The sequence below is a fragment of the Tamandua tetradactyla genome, chromosome 11 (genome assembly GCF_023851605.1).
Source record: "Tamandua tetradactyla isolate mTamTet1 chromosome 11, mTamTet1.pri, whole genome shotgun sequence".
Classification (NCBI taxonomy): Eukaryota; Metazoa; Chordata; class Mammalia; order Pilosa; family Myrmecophagidae; genus Tamandua; species Tamandua tetradactyla.
The window spans coordinates 15,025,409-15,046,737 of NC_135337.1; the positions used below are offsets into that span (position 1 = coordinate 15,025,409).

The window sequence follows — 21,329 nt, forward strand, 5'->3', positions numbered from 1 at the left end:
AGCCAACAGAGGTGTACAAAAGGCTGGTGGTCTTTCTTCAAAGTAAAGGTATCTTTCTCTGGATGCCTTAATTGGGAAATTTTTATGGCCTTAGAACTGTAAATTTTTAACCTAATAAATCTCCTTTATAAAGGCTAATTCATTTCTGGTATATTGCATTCCAGCAGCATTAGCAAACTGAAATAGTAAATAATAGTGCTGGTCTCAGAGAGGTTATGAGAATCAAATAAAACCATGCATGTAAAGCATTTAGTACAATAGCTAACACATAATAAGAACTCAACAAATAAACTCAACAAATAGCAGTGGCTGTTATTATTATCATTAGCTGATCTCAAGCTTGAGGTATGAATTTAACTCAATATGTGGCCCCTTTTCCAGGAGAGTTTTTAATAGTGGAATGATGGCTTACTTGTTAAAGTACATTTAAACATAGAGTAAGGAAGTGTTTTTTTTGTTTTTAATGGGGTGGCACAGTGGGGCTTTCTGGTATTCCTGCATTGTCTTCATATGGGTAAAGTCAATCTGTCCTGCAGTATCACTTTATGAATTTCCAGTGGACATTGTTGATGGCAGGAATACGTCTCAGTGACATGTAGAAATGATTAACGCAGCTCTAGCCTTGCCTGTAGCATTACTATCATCTTATGGTTTACATCACTGTTCATCACATTTGTTCATTCATTCACCCATTCCTTCCTTCCTAGGATTGGAGATACAGGATAAATTAGTAGAGTTCCCTGTTCTCAGGGCTTTATGGAGGGAAACAGGGGCACCAAGAACTTCCCATAAAAGTTTTAATCTTCTTTAATCTTCTTTAATCCTCTCAGTATGAAGATTTCTCTTTTCGAACAATTGGAGAATCCTACCTGATCTGTTTACTACTGAGAAGAGGGAGCAGAGAGAGAGAGTAGAGAGGGGCAACATAACTCATTCATTCGTCCTTTTATCCATGCATTCGAGTAATATTTGAATCCTTATTGTGTGCCAAGGACCAAGGATGGTTCTGGGAATTCAAAGATGAATAGTGACATCTCTAGGAAAATGGAACCAATATGTTTTATATACATATAAATATATATTATATATATATCTAGTACATATAATGTAAATTTTATATACTGTGATAATGGGCAAGACTCGAATTCCATATGGCAGGCTGCAGGCTTGGAATTTTGATGAAGGTTTCGAACAATCGGAGAATCCTACCTGATCTGTTTACTACTGAGAAGAGGGAGCAGAGAGAGTAGAGAGGGGCAACATAACTCATTCATTCGTCCTTTTATCCATGCATTCGAGTAATATTTGAATCCTTATTGTGTGCCAAGGACCAAGGATGGTTCTGGGAACTCAAAGATGAATAGTGACATCTCTAGGAAAACGGAACCAATATGTTTTATATACATATAAATATATATTATATATATATCTAGTACATATAATGTAAATTTTATATACTGTGATAATGGGCAAGACTCGAATTCCATATGGCGGGCTGCAGGCTTGGAATTTTGATGAAGGTTTTTGCTGAATTCTCCCAGAGACAACGGCTGGTTTAAGTAGAGATGGAAAACACCATCCCTGACTTCAAAGCGTTTCAGTCTATCATGGAGAAAGATGTTTAAACCAGTAATTACAAATCGCTAAGGTAATCATTACAGCGAAGAGCTGCAGCTCTGAACAGAAACAGCATTAATGTGGAGACAAAATCAATTTCAACCTCTTAATAGCTCTCTGACCAGAAGCAAAATTTTAACAACTTTGATTTTCAGTTTCTTTATCTGTAGAGTGGGGGAAGCATCCTCTGACTTGCAGATAACGCATGTAAAGCGCCTAGCAGAGTGTTTAACACATGGTGGGCATTCAGCAAGTGGGACAGAATGGATGTGCCCCCAGCGCTAATGCATGCCACGGGGGCAATGGGACCATGGGAGGGGCCTTGAAGTCCCATGTCACATGTGAGCGAATGGCCTTCAGTGGAACTCTGGGGTCCAGGACCACCAAGGAGTTGCCACTGACAGATTTAAGTCCCTCTCTACTCATCATCACCAGGTAGTAAGACTTTTAAAAGCAAAAGGACTGTGGTTGACAGCTTGGGTGAGAAGCCATTGCCATTTTGTTGCCCTAATTTTGGACATCTTACCATCTTTACCAGGGTTACCTGTTGCCCTTAGCTCCTTGTTTACTTGAAGAGCCCTGCACTCCCCTAGCCTCTTTCTCTTCTAGGCCTTGCATATATCTCCCTTTTGCCCTTCTATCCCTCCTCCGGTATACTATATTAGAGACACATTATGCTTTGAAGTCATATCTATTATAATATTTTTTATACATGCACACACACACAGATAAGAATTGTCAGAAGGCTATGGCATTTGTTTGGTCATTGCTGTCTTTTTGTAAACAAAAAATAGCTACCACTGGGTAATGTTTATGGGGTCTTTCTTACTAAATATCAGGCAACATACATTTTATCCATTATATCAGATATGCTTCATACTTTAATGTGCATATATGTTATCTGGGGAGTTTGTTTAAATGCAGTTTCTGATTAAGTTTGAGGTGGGTGGGGCCTGAGAGTCTACATTTCTCAAAAGCTCCTAGGTGATGCAGCTGGTTCACCGACCACATTTTGAATAACAACCACATTTTGAATATCATTCTATCCTGTCTACAACCCTATAACATAAATGTCAATTTCCCCAATGTACATATAAGCTTAGACACGTTAGATAATTTGCTCAAAGTCATTTAGCCAGAAAGTAGCAGTGTCCGGACTCTAAAGCTAGGCCTGTCTTCTGGTATCACATATCATATGTATAATCTGGTCTCTGGAAATGTCCTACAAAACTCAAGGGCCCTCTGATGCTACCTGAAACAGAAGTCATATTTTCAGTTAACCATGTCTTCCTTTTTAAAGAAACTTTTTCCGATTTATTTTTTCTTCATGCAGGACCCTGTTTAAATGGTGATTCAGATGGTTGGATTTTGTTTTGAAAGATGGTATGTAAAGTTTAGTATGATTTATTTGCCAAAATTATGGTCTACGAAACATTTTTCCATTGATGCAATACACACTGAACACAAGAGGAAATTGCTGGGGACGAAGGTATGTGAGGAAAGGAAATCCTCAAGCTGATTTACTGTTTAACACTGAGTGTACCCAGTGTGCCAAGCTTGTCACAGGCTAGTGAAAAGGGATGCAGTCCCTGTCCTTACCAGATTACATATCCTTTTAAAAGTAACATTTTGGCCTACTTATAAAATTAATGTGGTTAGCAAAAGAAATTTGTTGAGTTAATACAGACATGTCATAGTAAAATTTAAAAAGAATCTAAACTCCCACCAAACTAGATTCTGTATTTTATTTTTCTTTTCAAATTTTAAAAGAATACATCGCAAAAAGGTGACCAAGAGCCACGTTTACCCAGAACAGCAAGAGTTCAACATGACAACATCTTGCTATGCATACTTTATTTTAGGTTTTGAGTGGCATTGTACCCTGGGAGTGAAAGGTTTGGGTCAGAGGTCCCCCCAAGCTTTATTTTAAGGAAAGCGAATGCACTGCTCCAAACGGCGCAAGGGTACCCCAACTTTTGGCCCAGGCTCCCCAAACTTAGCACCTCAGAAGTAGCCTCTGGTTGGTGCCCTGGGCTCTCAAGCCCCGGTGTCATCTGCGCAGGCGCAGTCTGGCCACCAGGGCTCCGTGGGCGTTTCACCCGCCGGTTCCTCCCCGGCAGGTTCTTGTCGGGTCCCCCAAAGGGCCAGAAATGCTAGGATGGAGAACGGTTCAGAGCCAGAGGACAGAGGGAAACCGTTTCTAAGTGAAAAACACCTCAAATCGAAGTAGACCCGGGGGAGACCGAGGGAGTCTTGTCACACACTTTTAAGGTGTACAAACATCCTTGCGAGCAACTAACTTGGAGGAAGAGACCGAAGGAAGATCATTCTGTGTAGGAAGATAACTAAGGGGACAGAATGGGAATGGGTGAGAGGGGGCGATCATACCGGAAACTTTTAGCACTGCTCGCTCAAGATGCTCCGTGCCCTGTCTTCATTTTTCTGGGAAATCCGGGAGCCCCAATGAACAAGCTGTCGGTCCTGGGAGACTTTTTTTTTTTTTTAACTGCGCTCGCTGTCTAGGGGTTCCCAACAGGAACCCCGACATATTCCCACGATCCACCGCAGTCTCCCCAAACCCGGGAATCCGCCCAGAGAGAAAAATCTATGGGCGCCTGGAGTTGGGTCAACTCTGCACACGTAGGGGCCCGTGGGCGCTGGGATCCCCGCCGTCGCCCCCGCCCCCTCGCTCCCCCCGTCCTCCTTTCTCCCTCCTCCCCCACCTGCCTTCCCCGCACCGCGCCACAAACCCCGAGCCCGCGGCCGCCGCCGCGCTCGCAGCCGCGCCTCTGGGGACCTCGCAGACCGCGGCGAGAGCGGCCGGGCGCGCTGGGCATGCTCAGTCGCCGGGCGCCGGGCTCGCGAGTCGGAAGCCCGTGCGCGGCCGCTGCCGCCGCCGAGCCGGCCGGGGCGCACGGAGGGAGCGCGCGCGACCCACTGCAGTGGCGGCCGGGCCGCGGCGGAACCCGGCCGGGACCTTAGCGGAGCTCGGCGCCCGGCCCCCCGCCCCGCCCCGCCAGCCCGCCCGCCCGCCCGCCGCGGCGCCGGCTCCCGCGAGCCCTCGCCGGGGGAAGGAGCCGGCCGCTGTGGGCGTCCGCCGCATCCTCGCCGCCTGCCCCGGGCGGGCCGCGTCCTGGAGCCGTCGGGTATGGAGCCGTGGAAGCAGTGCGCGCAGTGGCTCATCCACTGCAAGGTGCTGCCCGCCAACCACCGGGTGACCTGGGACTCGGCGCAGGTGTTCGACCTGGCGCAGACCCTCCGCGATGGAGTCCTGCTCTGCCAGTTGCTCAACAACCTCCGGGCACACTCCATCAACCTGAAGGAGATCAACCTGAGGCCGCAGATGTCCCAGGTAAGGAGGCCGGCGCGGGCGCCCGCCGTGCCCACCGCGCCCACCGCGTCCCGGCCTCTAGCCGGCACGTCCCATTAATCATCCCGCTAATTTCTTTGTGTGAATGCAAACATCTAGGTGCGCTCAGCTTGCCTTGCCTCCCAGCCTTCGACTTTGGGGAATCCCTTCGGCTTTTTTATCCCTTAACTGGAAATGGTTTCGCTCTTTTAACCGAATGCTAGAGCCGTGCGTCCGGAGGTGGTCTGAGCATTTCGTAAAAGCTCTCTTGTAAGGCGGGAAAAAAAAAAGATTTTAGGGTGCCCTTCACCTACTTTTGGGGGGCGTGTGATGTCTAGAGGGTGGGTAAAGAAATTTGATCCAGCTTCTTTCTAATAACAATCGGGAGAGATGAAGCGAGACGATGGGCTAATTTTGATTTTAGTCTGGTCTGTTGTTTTACGTTTTGTCCCCATGTTTTCTTGAAAGAGGAACCATAACATAAATGAGGACTCTAGGAAGTGGAGGGCGTTCCGGTACCGTTATCTGTACGGGAATGACACTGGTCACAAGGGGGGAGGAAGAGGGAGCAGAAAACAGCGGCTCCCCGTAAAAGCTCCTCCTTGAGCTCGTGGCCAGCTGGCAAGCTAGTTGGTTGTATTTACAGGTCTTAAACCATGTGAGAAGGAGCGAGTCTCAGCCGCCACAGGAAACTAGAAGTTTAGCTTGAGATTCCGCCTGCCTGCATTCAGCGCTCTGTATTCAGGTGGCTGCAACCTTGCCTTAACCTTTGAAGGTTAAAAAAAAAAAATTGCAACTCCGGAGGACTGGTTATACCCTAGAGTCAGTTCAAAAGTCCGAATTCAGTATGAATAATAGTTTGTTGGCCCTGTCGGAAACTTTTAGTGCAGAAAGATGGTAAGGAAGATTCAGCACCTCTGTTTTCTCTTTCACAATGTAAAAGGCACTTTCGACTTAGGAGAGGAAAGAGTCCCTTCCATAACAAGTTTCAGGCCCAGCCTTTATGATACAGAGCCTTAGCTAGTTAGCCACCAGAGCAGTGCCTTTTAAGAACAAAGTGGCTTTATGTGATTTAATAACTATGTATTTAAAGTTAGAGCACACACAATCGTGTTACATTTTCGGTGTCAGTGTTTCATCGGAGTCCCTCTGTATATCATATTCTGAGGGCACCCCTTGCCCCTTTGCCTTCAATCTGCTGATTGACGGTCCCTAAGAAAGAACAAGCCTATAATTGGTGAGCGCTGTACCTGGGTAAAAAGTGTGGTAAATTATTTCAGATTCTCCCATAAATCTAGGTGCTGATTGCTAACTCCGTGGCCCCTTTCAGAGATGTCCTAACTCTTCACATCCATTTCCTTTGCATTGGGAGCTGCTGTCCAAATCAAAGTTCTGTATGGAACTAGTTGGTTATATCCAACCCCCTAGATCTCCATTCTCCACCTTGCTAATATCCTCAGGAGACAGCCCTGAGTCTTAAGCCTTTTGCCTCCCAGCGGAGAGAGCAGTGCTGTGTGCGTTTCCTGAAACTTCCGCTTCCTGGAACCCTGAGGGATTACGTTCTTCTCAATAATCAAGTTTTCTGGACAGCTGAGGGGGCTCTCTCTTTTTTTGTTTTAAATCCTCAAACCTTTACTTTGAATGTTAATGGTGGATGACATTCTTTTTGAAAGTGCTTTTGCTCTTTCTTCTCTTAGAAGAGAATATATTAGGTGTAATTTGACCTTTTTTGATCACTAAGGATTGTCATTATAAGCATCATTAATGAAAATTGAGCACATTTTATGTTCTGAGAGCTCTGTCCCATTCCGGGGCTATTATGATGAACACAACAGGATATTTGCCCTCAAGGAATTATTCTACTGGGCTATCAGATAAACTATAATTTTATGATGAGGTAAATAGTACAGTCAAAATGACCTTTCTAAGTCCTCTGTGCTTTTCACTTCTCAAGTCATCTGCATCCTGGGGTTTCTGATTCGCAAATCAGAGCAATTTCTACATCAGTGGGCTACAAGTGAAGGCATCTCCCAGAAATGAATCCAGGAAGGCTAGTACTTGAGTATGGTGATATTTATTTTTGTTTGCTTCTTGGTTCTTGGCCACGTTGCCAAGAGGTAATGTTGCTAACAGCTGAATACTGAACAGGTGAGTTTGTATTATATAGGTTATCATTAAATCCTTAAATGATACTTAGTGAGTTGTTTAATGAAACAAGTTGATTTATTTAACATGGCTACAGTGCCCAGTACTTAGTGATGCACTTCGTGAATGTTCACTATTTGCAAAATTACTTAAAATTTTTTTTCTGATATTGTCATATTAAAATAATAGATTACAGTAGTTCAGTGGTAGAATGCTCGCCACTACCTTTCATGCGGGAGACTTGGGTTCAATTCCCAGACCATGCACCCCCCCCCAAAAAAAAAACCTATAAAAATAATAGATTGCAACTAAATCTTAAAACAATTGCAAATTCCTACATGTTCCTCAGGGCTGACATTCCTAAATATTTCTACTACTGTATCTCTTTGTAGGAAAAGGTTCTAGCTGCTTCTGTTCTATTCGTACCATACAGAGCTGTACCGAGTAATCTAGTAAGTTCCAAAGTATCCCAGCAGAATTTGCTTTTCTGAAGTTAGAAATGTCATTAGTTGTACTTGTGGCTTTTTGCTGTGTGTAAGTCAGTCTGTCTGTTTTATGTAGTTTCTGTTGAAACTATTAATTTGAAATAGACTATTTTCTTATAGCACATGATTTATTTTTGATTGCTTCTTGGTTCTTGGGGAATACCTAAAAGCATGCACTTCAACATTTGTGGCATTTTGGGACCATTGTATCAGATGTTGACAAAAGAAATTTTAGTTTATTGATGCTTTGCTTATTGCTTGTTTTTTTTTCCTGAAAGAGGCTATAAAATGAGCAGCCTTTTTTGAGTGTTTTTCTCCAAGGAATGGGTGTTCTTCCATTCTCTTTGTATTTGCTAGCTGTCTGCTTTGTTTGAATTAAAAAAAAAAGCCCTCTACATATATTGGTCAGTTACAGGTTTGAATCTGGGTTCTTAATAAGTTAATTGATTATTCTCCAAAATAGAAATATAAATGAGATCCCAGTTTGCATACTTATTGTCATTCCTGGCTGTGATTTTTAGCCATCTTTTTAAGATGACCGTCTTTTTCAGTTCAAAATTCAGTACATGTTGTCAAATAATGGAGTTTTTCCTTTTTAATCTGTTAGAGTTTATTTGTTTTTATTTATAATAGGTTAAAGAATTAAACACTAATCACATGTAGTTATACATTTCACAATTGCCTTTATTATAAAGTTCAATAAAATCCAGATGTTCAGTGAAAAATCTAAGAAATTTCATGTCTGTCTATAGGAGACAAATTTATTTTTCTTCCAAACAGGGTCCTATCCTGGACATAAGCAAATAAATGATTCTGGAAGAAAAGGCTACCTGTGATTAGAGGAGCAGGGGGTGCATTTTAGAAGGGCAGAGGTTATGGACTCATTATCATTTCTGATGGATAAAGGGTCTCCCTGAACACCCTCATTTCCCTATAACCAGTCAAAGGTCTGCCACTGATGAGCTTATCTTAATCTTGTTAGATTTTACTTTTGTTTTATGCTGTGTCTTAAGATGAGAGCAATATATCTGATCAGTTTACTGACCACTGTGTACAGTATTGGGAGACTTCGAATTGTCTTAAAATGAATTTATTTCAGGCTTCAGGGATCCCTTCAACAGTTATTTGTGTTTCCATTCTGTGCACTGTTTTAGACACTGGCATGGAGCAGTAAACAAACTAAATGAAGTTGCTTTCATGTGGTTTACATTCCAGCGGGGGAGATGGACAATAAACAAATAAATGACTGTATAATATAATGTGTGAAGAAGAGATTTGAAGCTGGGTAAGGGATTAGAGGTAAATGATGATTCTGTTTTACAGAGGGTGGTCAGGAAAGCCTTCTAGGGTGGGGGCTCGGGGGGAGGGTGACAACTAAGCAGCATCCTGAGGGGAGTGAGGGAATAAGGCAATATGGATGTCTGAGAAAGAGTTTTCTGGGCAGAGGGAATACCAAATTGGCCATACTACAGCATCAGCAAGAAGGCTAGTTTGGATGGAGGAGAGTAATTGTGGCAAAGAGTAGTAGAGATGAGGTCAGACAAAATGGGAGCCAGATTTTTAGGATGTGTAGGCCATTGTAAAGACTTTGGCTTTCACTCTGAGAGAACTGGAGAGTCAACAAAGAGTTTTAAACAAAGGAGTGACATGACCTACCTTCCCTTTTCAACAGGGTTGCTGTGGCTACTGTGTTGAGAGTAGACTGTAGAGCAGCAAACATGGCTGCACTAAGGCTAATTCAGTCATTCAGGCAAGAGTTAGGTGGTGGTGGCTTTGGCCAGGGTGACCGTATGGTGGATGGTGAGAAATAGTTGAGCTCTGAATATAGTTTGGAAGCAGAGGCAACTGGGATTTATTAATGGAATCACATGAGTGGTATAATAAGTGAGACGCCAAGAATGACTTCAAGATTTTTGACCTGGAAATTGCAATAATGGAGTTGTCTTCTTACCAAGATGGAGAAGACTGGAGGAAGGATAGCTTTGGGGTGTATGTGGGGAGATGGGGCAGAAGATCTGAAGCTAGTTATGTTGGGAATGCCTAGTAGACATCTGGATGGAGATGCTGAGCAAGCAGCTGGAGAAGTCAAAGATGCAGATGTAAATTTTGGAGTTATCAGGGCACAGATGGCATGAGACAGCATGAGATCATCAAGGGAGTTAGAATAGAAAGAAGAGAAGAGGTCTAAGGGTAGAGCCCTGGGGCCTGCCATGTTTTAAGGAGAGAGAGATGAAGAGAGTTTGTAAAGGAGTTAAGAGGGAATGGCTAATGAGGTAGGAGGAAAACCAGCACAGTGTGGGTCCAGGAGACCAAGTGAGTGAAGTGTTTCCAGGAGAAGAAGTGATCAGACATGTCAAATGCTATTGATAGATCAAGTGAAATGAAGATTGAGAATTCAGTATGGTATGAAGCATTATAAATTTCCTTGTGACCTTGAAAAGAAAGTTTAGTGATGTGGTAGGCAAACACACAATTGGAGAAGGTTCAAGAGAGTGGGAGGAGAGGATTGAGATAGCAGGTAGAGACCTCTCTTTGGAGGTAACTTTGCTGTAAGGAGAGCCAAAAAAGTGAGGCAGTGGTTGGTAGGGGAGAAGAGGTCAAAAGGAGGTTTTTTTTTTTTTTTGTTAAAGCATTCTTTAACATTGAGATAGGTTTTATCATATGCCACTCTTGTTATATATGTATATGTGTATGAAAAATATGTGATGGATATGTATTTATGTAAAAAATGAAGTGGAATATATTTAATGTATTCCTAAAACTTCTTTTCATTCAGAGTACAACTCCTGAATCCCATTTCAACTCAAAGCCATTGCTTTCCATGATTTTTTTTCACCTGATATTGTCCATTGAGCATCAACTGTTATTGAAGTAGCGTTTCTAAAAGAGTGCACCACTCTTGTCTCCAGGATTTCCTTCCAAGCTACCGACACCCATTGGATTTTGAAGCTATTACTACTTTTTTTTAATTAAGCAGAGAAAATTATATTTCTGCCATGCATAAGCATACATTCCTTTAAGGTACTGTGATTATATTAGTTTTAGCATTAATGTGTGCATTCTATATACATGTTTCACTCCCTGTCCTCCAAACAAGGTGGTGTTATGTACAGATTACTGATTATACTAATGGAGTAGGAGAAAAGCTGTCACTGTCCAAAAGAAGTGGTGCGCTCTGTTGCCTTTTTAGTCATTCATTTCACAATAGTGTCATTATTTAATCTTTCTTTTCAAAAGTCAAGAGCCACTGTGCAATTTGTTAGAGTACTCTTTTGGATAATCTATAAACATAAGCTCCATGCTGTTTAGATTTTTCATGTAAAGTATTTAAAAGCATCATTAGCATTTTCTTCTGTCTGTGTACTTGCTGTTTTAACCTGAGTTCTTCAGAAATCAGAGCCTCGGGCAAAGATTTAAAGTACTGAAACTTTATTTGGAAGATACAGACCCATAGCTGCCAGGGTGAGGAAAATGAAAGTCTTTTTTTTTTAAAGCTAGGAAAAATTACATCATGTAATGCAAATGGGGTTGATCCAGTATAGATCACCAATGATTTCCTAATACTCTTTTTATTCCGTTTCTTTTAATTCTCTGTGGCAATTGACGTTATTGACCATTCTTCTCCTGAAACTTCCTTTTCTGGTAAATCTTATCATATAACATATTCCTCTGTTCTCTCTTACTCTTACTATTCCTTCTTGGTTTCCTTTGCCAGCTTCTGTTTATCAAAACATTCCTTAACATTTTGGGGGGTTTTCTCCTCAGATATCTTTTCCCATCTTCTTTCCTGTATCATCTATTATATCCATGGTTTTATCTGTCTTTCATATTTTGATGAATCCCAGATTCTTATTGATAGCCTAGATCTTCCTGTTTTACATCCTTTCCTCCATTCCTTTAATCACTTCATGAATGTTTGGCTAGAAGGATGAATGAGAGGGCACATGAGCAGACTTCATTGTAGAAGGGCCATTCACAGTGGAGCAAAGGATGGATTGGATGGGGCAAGACTGGATAGGAGAAGGACTGCTCCTGTACGTCACCCGAGAGATGGTGAGCCAGTGAGAGCAAGACAAAGAAAGGGTGGGAGTAGAGGGATAGAGAAGAACAAAAAGATTAAAGAGAAATTAAGAGTTGGAATGGACTTTGGAACCTTAGATGCAATGACAGTGGAAAGTATCTGAATGACCTTGGGTGATGAGGAGGAAATAGTGGAGGAACACATTTTGGAGGGAAAGGGGACATTCAGTTTTGGATGTTGAGTTTAAAGTTATTACCTGTTACCTTTATATTCTCAATCAATCATCCACTCTCTAGCTACCATTTACTTTATAGCTTTTACTTCTAATACCTAAAGTGCAACAGTATTTTGAACTCATTGGTCCTTTCTTCTCTCCACTGCCTTCAGGTCTTCACTTTTTTCTTTACCTAGCTTAAATGCCAGTCATTGTAATTACTTCCTTGCCCTTTCATTGATTTGTCAGACTTATTTGGGTATACTACAACCCTGGTTAAATCCAACTCTCTACTTGCCCCCTGCCTGCAACTCAGCTGCTGAACTTGAGTGGAGAAAGACATGCACTACACTGACGACTCTCACTTTAAATTCATGCTTCCTAACCTCAAGTGGGTACTTTAGGCTGCCCAATCATCTGATTGCATTGCTCTAGACGAGAGGTTTTTAAAGTATTGTGTGGGCACTCTTGGATTCCCTGAGAGGCTTTTAAGCAGTCTACAAGGTCAGAACTATTTTCGGAATAATACTAAGACATTTTGCCTTTTTCACTCTCATTTTCTTACAATTGTACAGTGAGTTTTCCAAAGGCTACCTGACATCGCTGATGTTACTGCTGTGATGGCCAATGGAATTTTGTGCTTGTATATTCTTGTGTTTTAAAGATTCCTCAGTTTTAAATTCTAATAAGGTAAATACGGATAGATATAGTCTCCGTTAACAAAAGCTGATGAGGTTCTCAGTAATTTTTTTAAGAGGATAATGAGATCTTGAGACCAAAACACTTGAGAACTGTCCTACATTCTCCCAAGGGGTTGTTCGACCCTTTTCTTCTTTCCTCAAACCTCCATCACCTCCTCCACCATTTTTTCTATCACCTGGTGATCTTTCTGCCTATTCCACCAAGAAAATAGACAGAATGAGAGGAGAGCATCCTCATTTGGATTCATAGATGATGACATCCCCCTTATGGATGAATTTTCAGTGCTCCTGGCACAAGCCAGTTCTTCACCTTTTCTTCCCATGCTGTCCTGGATCTTTCCTATTTGCCTGCACATATGCTATTATTTCTCTTATCTCATTCAGGATATATTCTCAAGGTAAAGTCATGAGACTTGCTGATGAAATTGGGTATGATGGAGCGTGACTAAGGGCTCCTAGGATTTGACTTGTGTGGTGGGGGTTCAGTCATTCTGTTTAATGGTCATAACTATTTAATGGTTGCAGATGGCAATGGAATAAAATCCAGATTCCTTAGTAGGCATGCAAGAACCCATGATTTGGTCCTATTCCATCTCTCAAGGCTCCCCTCCATTCCATACTTCTGGCTTTCTGCAGTTCCTTGAATGAACTGTTCAACTGTTGCATTTTTCTGTGATATTAGATATAATCTTTCTCATTTGTCTGATTAAAGACTGGATTTGTGTGTTGGCTTCCCAAATCCTCCCTGTGGTGTGGCTGATCACACTTCAGGGTCTGCATAAGTGGAAAATAGCATTCCTTGCACTGTTGTTTTTCTGTACTTATCTGTCGCCCTTCCATGCCGTGATCTGCCTGAAGCTGGGATAGGCTGTTCATTTATATGCATCTTTAGAAATTGACACAGAGACTTCTACCTAATAGGCATTTTTTAAATGTTTGATGACTGAAAATGGTTACTTTTTGTTTACTATGTTTTCAAAGATATCTATATGAATTTTTAAAATAAGATGTATCCAGCACAGTCCATCTCATTAAAAAATGAAAAGGAAATGCTTGTTCTGAGCTTAAGGAAATTTAGTATTACTAACAGGTAGTTACTGGTGGTGCCAAGTTAGGAATCTCAGTTTGCTTTAGGTCACAGCCTTAACTAGTCTGCTAAATTGCTATTTGTTTTGTATCTTTAACCAAGTATTTTATCCATGCTTTTTTTTTTTAACTTTTTTTATTATATAGTATAACATATATACAAAGGAAAGAAATAAAAAAACAATAGTTTTCAAAGTACTCTTCAACAGGTAGTTACAGGACAGATCCCAGAGTTTGTCATGGGCTACCATACGATTCTCTCATAGTTTTTCTTCTAGCTGCTCCAGATTTAGGAGGCTAGAGGGCTTCCATATTGTTTTTACCACCACAATCAACTTTTTTTCCTTCTTTTTCTGGTGAAAAATAACATATATACAAAAAGCAATAAATTTCAAAGCACAGCACCACAGTTAGTGGTAGAACATATTTCAGTACAATTCCAGAATTTTAGGTTTTTACTTCTAGCTGCTCTGAGACACTGGAGGCTAAAAGAGATATCTGTTTAATGATTCAGCATTCATATTCATTTGTTTATGATGAATGTGATATGAATATGCATATGAAATGAATATAAATGCTGAATCATTAAATTGATATTCATGTTTTTTGGCATGAGTGTGGTTTTTTGCCGTTGACTTTGTTTTTGAGGGTCTAAGTAGATTATCCTTTGGCCCCATAGCCTTGTGCTTATTTATTTGATTAATGACTCTTAGGTTTCCTTGATTAATTTCCAAAAGAGAGTCACATTTAAAATGAACCAAGTATAGGGAAATTTCAGGTATTGAAGCTATAAAAGTAAACTAATACTTACTATGAGTTTTAAAGAACAGCTTGGTTGTTTCAGACCCAATCAAGAATACTGAGGTCTTAAAATGGAGAAATGTGACCAGTTACATTTGAAGTGAACTGTTTTCCTGTCAGCCAGGCTGCTGGCATATCTGAATGTGAAATGCAGTGAATTTGCTTAATTTTTTTTCACTGGATTGCTCTGTTGTGCTGTTCCCTGGGAGAAATGTTCCCTGGTGGCCTTGTGGCTATTGTTAGCAGCACCTCCATACTAGTCGGATATTGAATTATCATTTTGGTTCAGAATATTGAATGTATAAACTGGATGATTTTATCCACGTTGATCACACTATTCATTGTCAAATGGGATAGAAAGACCTTTGATAGGTACATGATAAGGAAAAGAAATCATATGGACAAACAAAGGAAAGTTTATAAGAAAAGGAGAAAATGGTGTAGCCAGTCCATTTTGGCCTTTTAATACTGTACCTCCTGATCACTGGCTTTGAACACTTGGTTTCATGTTCTGCTCCAGAGCCCCATGGAAAGCCTACATTTCCCTCGATGCAGGAATACCGCTGTTTTACATGGCATGCTTGGAAATTGGTCTCCTCCCCCCACCAGGTATTATAGCCAATCTTCGTATAAATTCACCGACACCTATTATTAGCTACTATTTAGAATATTATTATATCCCACCCTTTTTTATCCTGCTGGCATAGACTCTGCATGGTGTTAAGGTTAGTCACGAGTTCGTGTTCTGCCTTTCCCCTGATCTCTAGCTTTTAGCGGGTAGAACCATGAACAGCCAAGTAGCAGCTACTTCCAGTTTTCATTGAAAATTATTTTAGAATTGTATTTTGTGCAGTTATCTGAATGTGCTTTCAAAATATGTGTTGCAAGAAGTGTAGTCAAGTTTTGAGTTGCTTGCTTAACAGGAAGCTGGCAACATATGCTACGTGTTCACATGGGAGTTCTCTAAAGGGTCAATTAATATAGAATATTTAATGATACACATGATACCTCCCGTGATTTTTCAAAGTGCCTGTCTTAGAATAGATTTGCAACAGCTGGTCTGAATAAACAAAAATCATGCCTCTCTAGGCCCACTGATGCCTGGAGCGTTTTCCTGGAAGGGGGAGGGCAGGCTGTCAGGATGATATAACAAAAAGCCTTCAGGGGAAGAATCAGGAGAGCTAGTAGGTTCTCGTGCCAGCTCTGTCTCTGACAGACTCTGACCTTAGCAAGTACCTGCTTCTCTGTGCCTGTTTTCCTCAGTGAGAGGAGGAACAGAGAATCCATCACACTCATAGCAATAACTTGTATATACAATGTATACAGTATAGGTATATATTGTGTATCCATATGAACTTGTATACACAGTAAACAGTTGTGTATATATATAATATACTAAATAGCAATTGAATTTTTTTTCACACATTTAGATCTCATTTGGGAGGCATGATGGTTTCGTGAAGAGATTTTGAAACGAGGCAGTAAAGTTTGAATCCCAGCTCTGCCACTTTAACAACTTTGCCCTTGGGAAAGTTACTTCCTTTGTTGAGTCTCAGTTCCTCATCTATAAGACCAAGAAATAACAAAACCTACTTTTCAGGACTGTAGTGAAAATTAAATGAAATAATGTATGTAAAATGCTTGGTGCATAGTTGGTGCTCAGTACGATTTATTTTCTTCTTCCTCTCCCCACCTTCTTGATCCTCATAAGTTTATCAGGCAGAAATGACACTCCACAGATGAGGAAATTAAGATGTGCACTAAAGAGCTTTACTCAAGGTCATATAGACAGGAAGTAGTGAAGATAGGACTTTAGTCCAGTTGTCCTGATTCTAAATTCAGTGACATTTCCCACTCCTGTTCCCTAACCCAGCTGGATTATATAGGGAGTGACTGGGAAGGTACTTGAAAAAAGCAAGGTATGCTCTGTAAATGCAAAATGACATTGTATTATTTTGCACTGAAATTCACTGTATTTAAAATAGCAACATCTAAAATTAAATAATAAAACAAGCCTTAAGCTATTTTAAAGTCTGATGGTTTACTTTGAGTGTTTAGTTGTGAAATTACTTTTTGGTAATTTCATAGCTTCTCTACTTTCTGTTTGGTTCAGTTTTTATGGGAATTTGTGTTTATAAGCTAACTGATTAATTAAATCATCAAATTGTCTACTAAACATCAGACTCTGCAGTAGACCCTGGATATTCAAAGGTAAATAAGATTAATGTCCTGGCCATATGTTGCTTTTAGAGTACACAACATGGATTTTACTGTAGACAGGCTTTTATAAAAGAGGAGTGTAGGACAGAGCCACTTGACTTAACAGTGAAAAGGCCTGGCAAATGTTTGCTAGGTAGGTCATGCTTTTTTGGATGCACTGTAAATTTTGTTGCTGTGTAAGGTATGACACTAATGTTACAAAATGGATTTTGTTTTGTGCATGGCTCGAGGAATTTCTCTCCTTTCCATAGATATTTTTGTTAGTAACTCCTATGTATAGAGTGCTGAAGACATAAAGATGAACATAGAAAGTTTCTGCTTTGGGTGGGGCTGGGAGAGAGCTGATCTTAGAGTCAGCTTTTGTAAGAAGAGGACAGAGGCATGAGTGATTCCTAAAGAGGAAGATTTGAGAAGGAAATCTGCGTGGAGAGGGATTGTATGGCTGAAAAATGTGCAAAGACATTCAGAACTCAGTGAAGTCCTCAACCGGCAGTTATTCTGAACACGGGTGAAATATCCTTATTAACATTAGTCCCAGAATCTGACTGTGTCATTTGTATTTGGCAATGAAGGCATTTAAAGTACACAAACATCTTTGGCTTGGGAGCCAGAGCATCCAATGATGATGGCCTCTTCTCTTAAATATCTTAAAAGTTGTGGGAGTAGAGAGGCTATAAAAAAAGTCAAATGCATTATGGGCTATTTAAAGTAAGATGCCAAAAGATGGATGCCACTTCACTCTCTTTTCCTCCAACCTCTCGACTTGTTGCCTTTCTCACTTTCTCACACCTCTTGACTGTTCCCTATCCTCCCTGCACTGTTTAGCTCATTGATGTGTCCAGCTTTCCTGGTGCACTCGTTCTTGGCTGTCTGAATTAATGATCAGCATTTTCACTTGCACCCCGAGTCCCTTTTAACTTTTGTGCCATCAGATGGGTCAGCCACTCAAGCCTTAGAGCAGCCTCCTCCAAGGGCTCTCCTGTTCTTGTTTATAGATTGAGTATTGCTGCTGGAGAAGTCAGCAAACCAGGCATACCTGGTTCCCCAACCTGTTGGTGCTGTGCAGTTTCACTGCAGCTTGATACTGCTTTTATCCACCTCTTTGTGCTACTTCATGTCACTCTCTTGGCATTTTCTTACTCCACAGTTATACTCTAGCCACCCAAATGCCAGTCACCCTGAGTCCCCCACCCCCCCACCCCCACCCCAAACCCCTGTATGTTCACCTGGTCATCATTGTTTGTTACCACCCAGTCCTGAGTTTTGACTAGTCTCTGACCCTCCCATTCTGCTCCCCACCTGATGGCCACTAGTACTGTTACTAGAAGTAGCAACTATTCCAAACTTTACAAGTTACATTTGTACATCCTCTTTTGTCTTCTGACTCCCAATAGAGAGTTTTGGTTCTTTAAAGGAATGCTGAATAAATTGGAGTTCCAGAGAGATCCGGAAGGCTGTGCAAACTTTTGAGTCTGAGAAGTTGGACATTATATACACTAGGTACATTTTTTTTGGTTTGTGGTCTCCAGAGCCAAGTGGTGTGCCTCAGTGAGCATCCACTTATGCGCTAAAAGCTCTCAAGTCACACTTTTCAGCTCCCTGCAGCACTGGGGGCTGCATGTCTGCTCTTGCAGACCGCTCACAGGATCTGATTATTTTTGCAAGCTTTTTTTTTTTTTTTTGTAATGTTAGCATGCTATTAGTGCAACTTTCTCTTAATCATAAATTCAATGCCTGGCAGGGAAAGTGGCTCTAGAATCACTTATTGAGACTCTAAAATATCGATTCTGCAAAATGTTAGTTCCTTTGTTGGCACTTGACCTTCAAATATAGGAAACATTTGATGACTGAAGGAACTTAGTAAGTTTAGGTCATAATCAGCCACTCAAGATTTACTCAAATTCAGGGTATTTATGACTTCAGAAGTATTTGGAAATAGGACCTTGCATTTTCCCATAAGCTGTACTTTGGGAATTATTAGAATATATAAATTTCTCTTCAGTTAGGGGGAAGCAGGAAGTGAGAGCTCTGGAGTTGAGAATGGGCACTAACAGTGCAACCAAAGACACTCTTTAAGGAAAGAACTTGACATAATTGCTGTTAATATCAGTTTAATCCTTGTAGATTCTAAAATGTGAAGTTGGACACTTGAGAGTATTTATAGGGTGGCTCTGGTAGCTAAATCCTTATTGGATTTTAAATCTTTAAAAATATCTAGTTCTGTTTAGTGATTTGGTTAAGAGAATGATGAAAAACAGATTAAGTTATTTAATAGGATTCTTAACATGCCTACTTCAGTAAAGTATCTAAGTTCTTTTCTTTCTACATTTAATAAAGAGTTCACCAGTTCCAATGATGAAAATAAATTAACATGTTCTCTAACTGGATAGCACTGAGCTATTTGGCACCCTTGGCTATTGGGCAACTTCCTAAAACCCAGAAATAAGCTAAACAAAACAAATGCACTAAAAAAAAAAGCAGAAAAAATAAAAAAACAATAAAAAAGTCTTCCCTTCTGTACAGAAAAGAAATCAAATAGTTTTCTTAAACTCTAGGTAAATGCAGTAAAGTAATCTTCATTTATGCTAATCATTAGAGAGTTCCTTAGATGCTGACTCCAAGCCTAAGGGCTTCCAATGTGTACACTCTTCTAATTGAGCTGTGAGGCAGCATTTGTTATTGAAAGCACATGAACTTGGAGATAACAAGTTGGCTCTGCATCCTAGCAATGCGACTTATAATACTGGGCAACTTAACCACTCTGATCTCAGTTTGTCATATATAAAAAATAGAAATGATAATATTACTTTTTAGGGTTAGAAGGGTTAAATTAATTTAAGTTATGCACGTGATATGTCTAATTCTATATTTGTCACTTACAAGGGACTCAATAAATGTAGGTCCTGATCCTTTTCATCAAGCCTGTTTTCCTAAGTCCAGTGAGATTACAGGTTGTAAGTTAGAATGGGAAAGAGGGACAGCTGAAAGTGAAAACAGTAAGAACTGTAAATCATGGACCCTAGAACTCAAAAGCGTATGAATCTAGGACTCCATAGACTGTAGCCAGACCACTCTGCATGCTGTGTCGGGCTCTGAGGAAAGGCTCTCCTATCTGAATGGGCCATTCTACTAACTGATTTCATTTTTCAGAGTTATACAGTTTTTTTTTTTTTTTTGCATGGGCAGGCACCGGGAATCAAACTCAGGTCCTCCGGCCTGGCAGGCGAGCATTCTTGCTTGCTGAACCACGGTGGCCCACCCGAGTTATACAGTTTTGCAGCTGGAAAAGTCCTTAGAGATAATTCTAGCTCAGCTCCTTGGTTTTAAAATTGAGCAGTCTATGGCCCCCCAATATGTGCAATAATTTCTCAAAGGTCACTTGGTTTGGGAGAAACAGGTCAGGCACAAGTTTCCTGAATGATAGCCCATGGCTTTTCTCATATCAGAATATTAATGGTTTGGGTTATTAAGGGAAGTTTAAATCATGTTAGTATATATATTTTAAGGAATATTGGAAAGTGCTTTAGCTTAGAATTTCTCATGTCTCCTTAATTTTTTGTTTTCCTTTTTCAAGTCAGTATAATAGAAGAATCAGTGAGGGTACTGGTATAGGGTCTCAGACTTTGGAGCTCAGAATATCCTGGGAGAATTGACAAAAGCCATGAAAAATTACAAAATAATGAAAATTGTAAAGTCAAAGATCTGAAGCTTAAAGAAATAAAATCTCATCTATTCAGAAACTTAACCATCCTGAATTAGTCAATTCCTAAGAGAGCTGAGGTTTTGCTATTTTAAGTCAGATTAAAATGTGTCCCATGTTCCTGAAAATATGTGTATTCATGTGTGCTTCGGTGTCCCTCTAAGTTGTTTCTCCTGCATTGTGAGTTCCATGAAATAGGGAAACAATTGTTTTGCAACTTTATGTCTTATATGGTACAGAAGAGAGCTCTTATTTTTAGATGTAGAATGACTGTTTAATGAATCCTTAGGTCAAGATTACTGGATTTTGGTGGAGCAAGGGTAGTTCAGTGGTAGAATTCTCACTTGCTATGTGGGGCACCCAGGGTCAATTCCTGGCCTGTGTACAACCCCCCTGTAAAAAAATCAACAAATGGTGCTGCAATAACTGGGTAGTCACATGGAAAAAAGAATGAAATGTGACCCCCACCATACAGCATGCAAAAAAAAAAAAAAAAAAAGATTGCAAGATTTTATTGTGTCCTTCATCTTAATCACAGGATCCAAAAACATAATTAATTAATGTTCTGCCAGTTGTCTTGCAATGGAAGGCAGCATGGTATATTGCAAGAAAATGGACTTTGGCATCAGACAGAAATTGGATTTGATCATACTTTGCTAGTTGAGAGACTATGGGCAAGTCCCTTAGTGTCTCAGCATCTTAATTATAACAAAAGACCAAACAACAGTTTACTTAGAATTGGGAGACCTGCATTCAGATGCTGGCTTTGTCACTAATTAGCTCTCTGATCTCTGAGCCTCTGTTTGCTCAATTTCTATTGATGAGTGGTGTACCTCTTAATATGCTTTCTGTTTATGTAATCAGTCACTTGAGTTATTTCCAGTCCATCTCTTTCATAAATAGCATGACTATAAATGTTTTTGGATAGATTATTCCCCACTTTGAATTATATCCTTCAGCTTTATTTTCCAAAGTAGAATTTCTAGGTCA

General features: G+C 40.5%; 1 protein-coding gene across 4 annotated transcripts in view; it reads left to right on the top strand.

Annotated features, from left to right (window-relative positions):
• Positions 1-4,720: 4,720 nt before the first annotated feature.
• VAV3 (vav guanine nucleotide exchange factor 3) overlaps positions 4,721-21,329 on the top strand; it is a 380,746-nt gene continuing 364,137 nt past the window's right edge. The window contains exon 1 of one of the 4 annotated variants that reach the window (XM_077120069.1): positions 4,721-4,969. In XM_077120069.1, the coding sequence (XP_076976184.1) occupies positions 4,766-4,969 (204 nt within the window). In that variant the 5' untranslated portion in view covers positions 4,721-4,765. Of the gene's footprint in view, positions 4,970-5,066; positions 7,115-21,329 lie in introns of those variants that run through there. The other 3 variants (XM_077120068.1, XM_077120070.1, XM_077120072.1) reach the window with 3 other exon arrangements.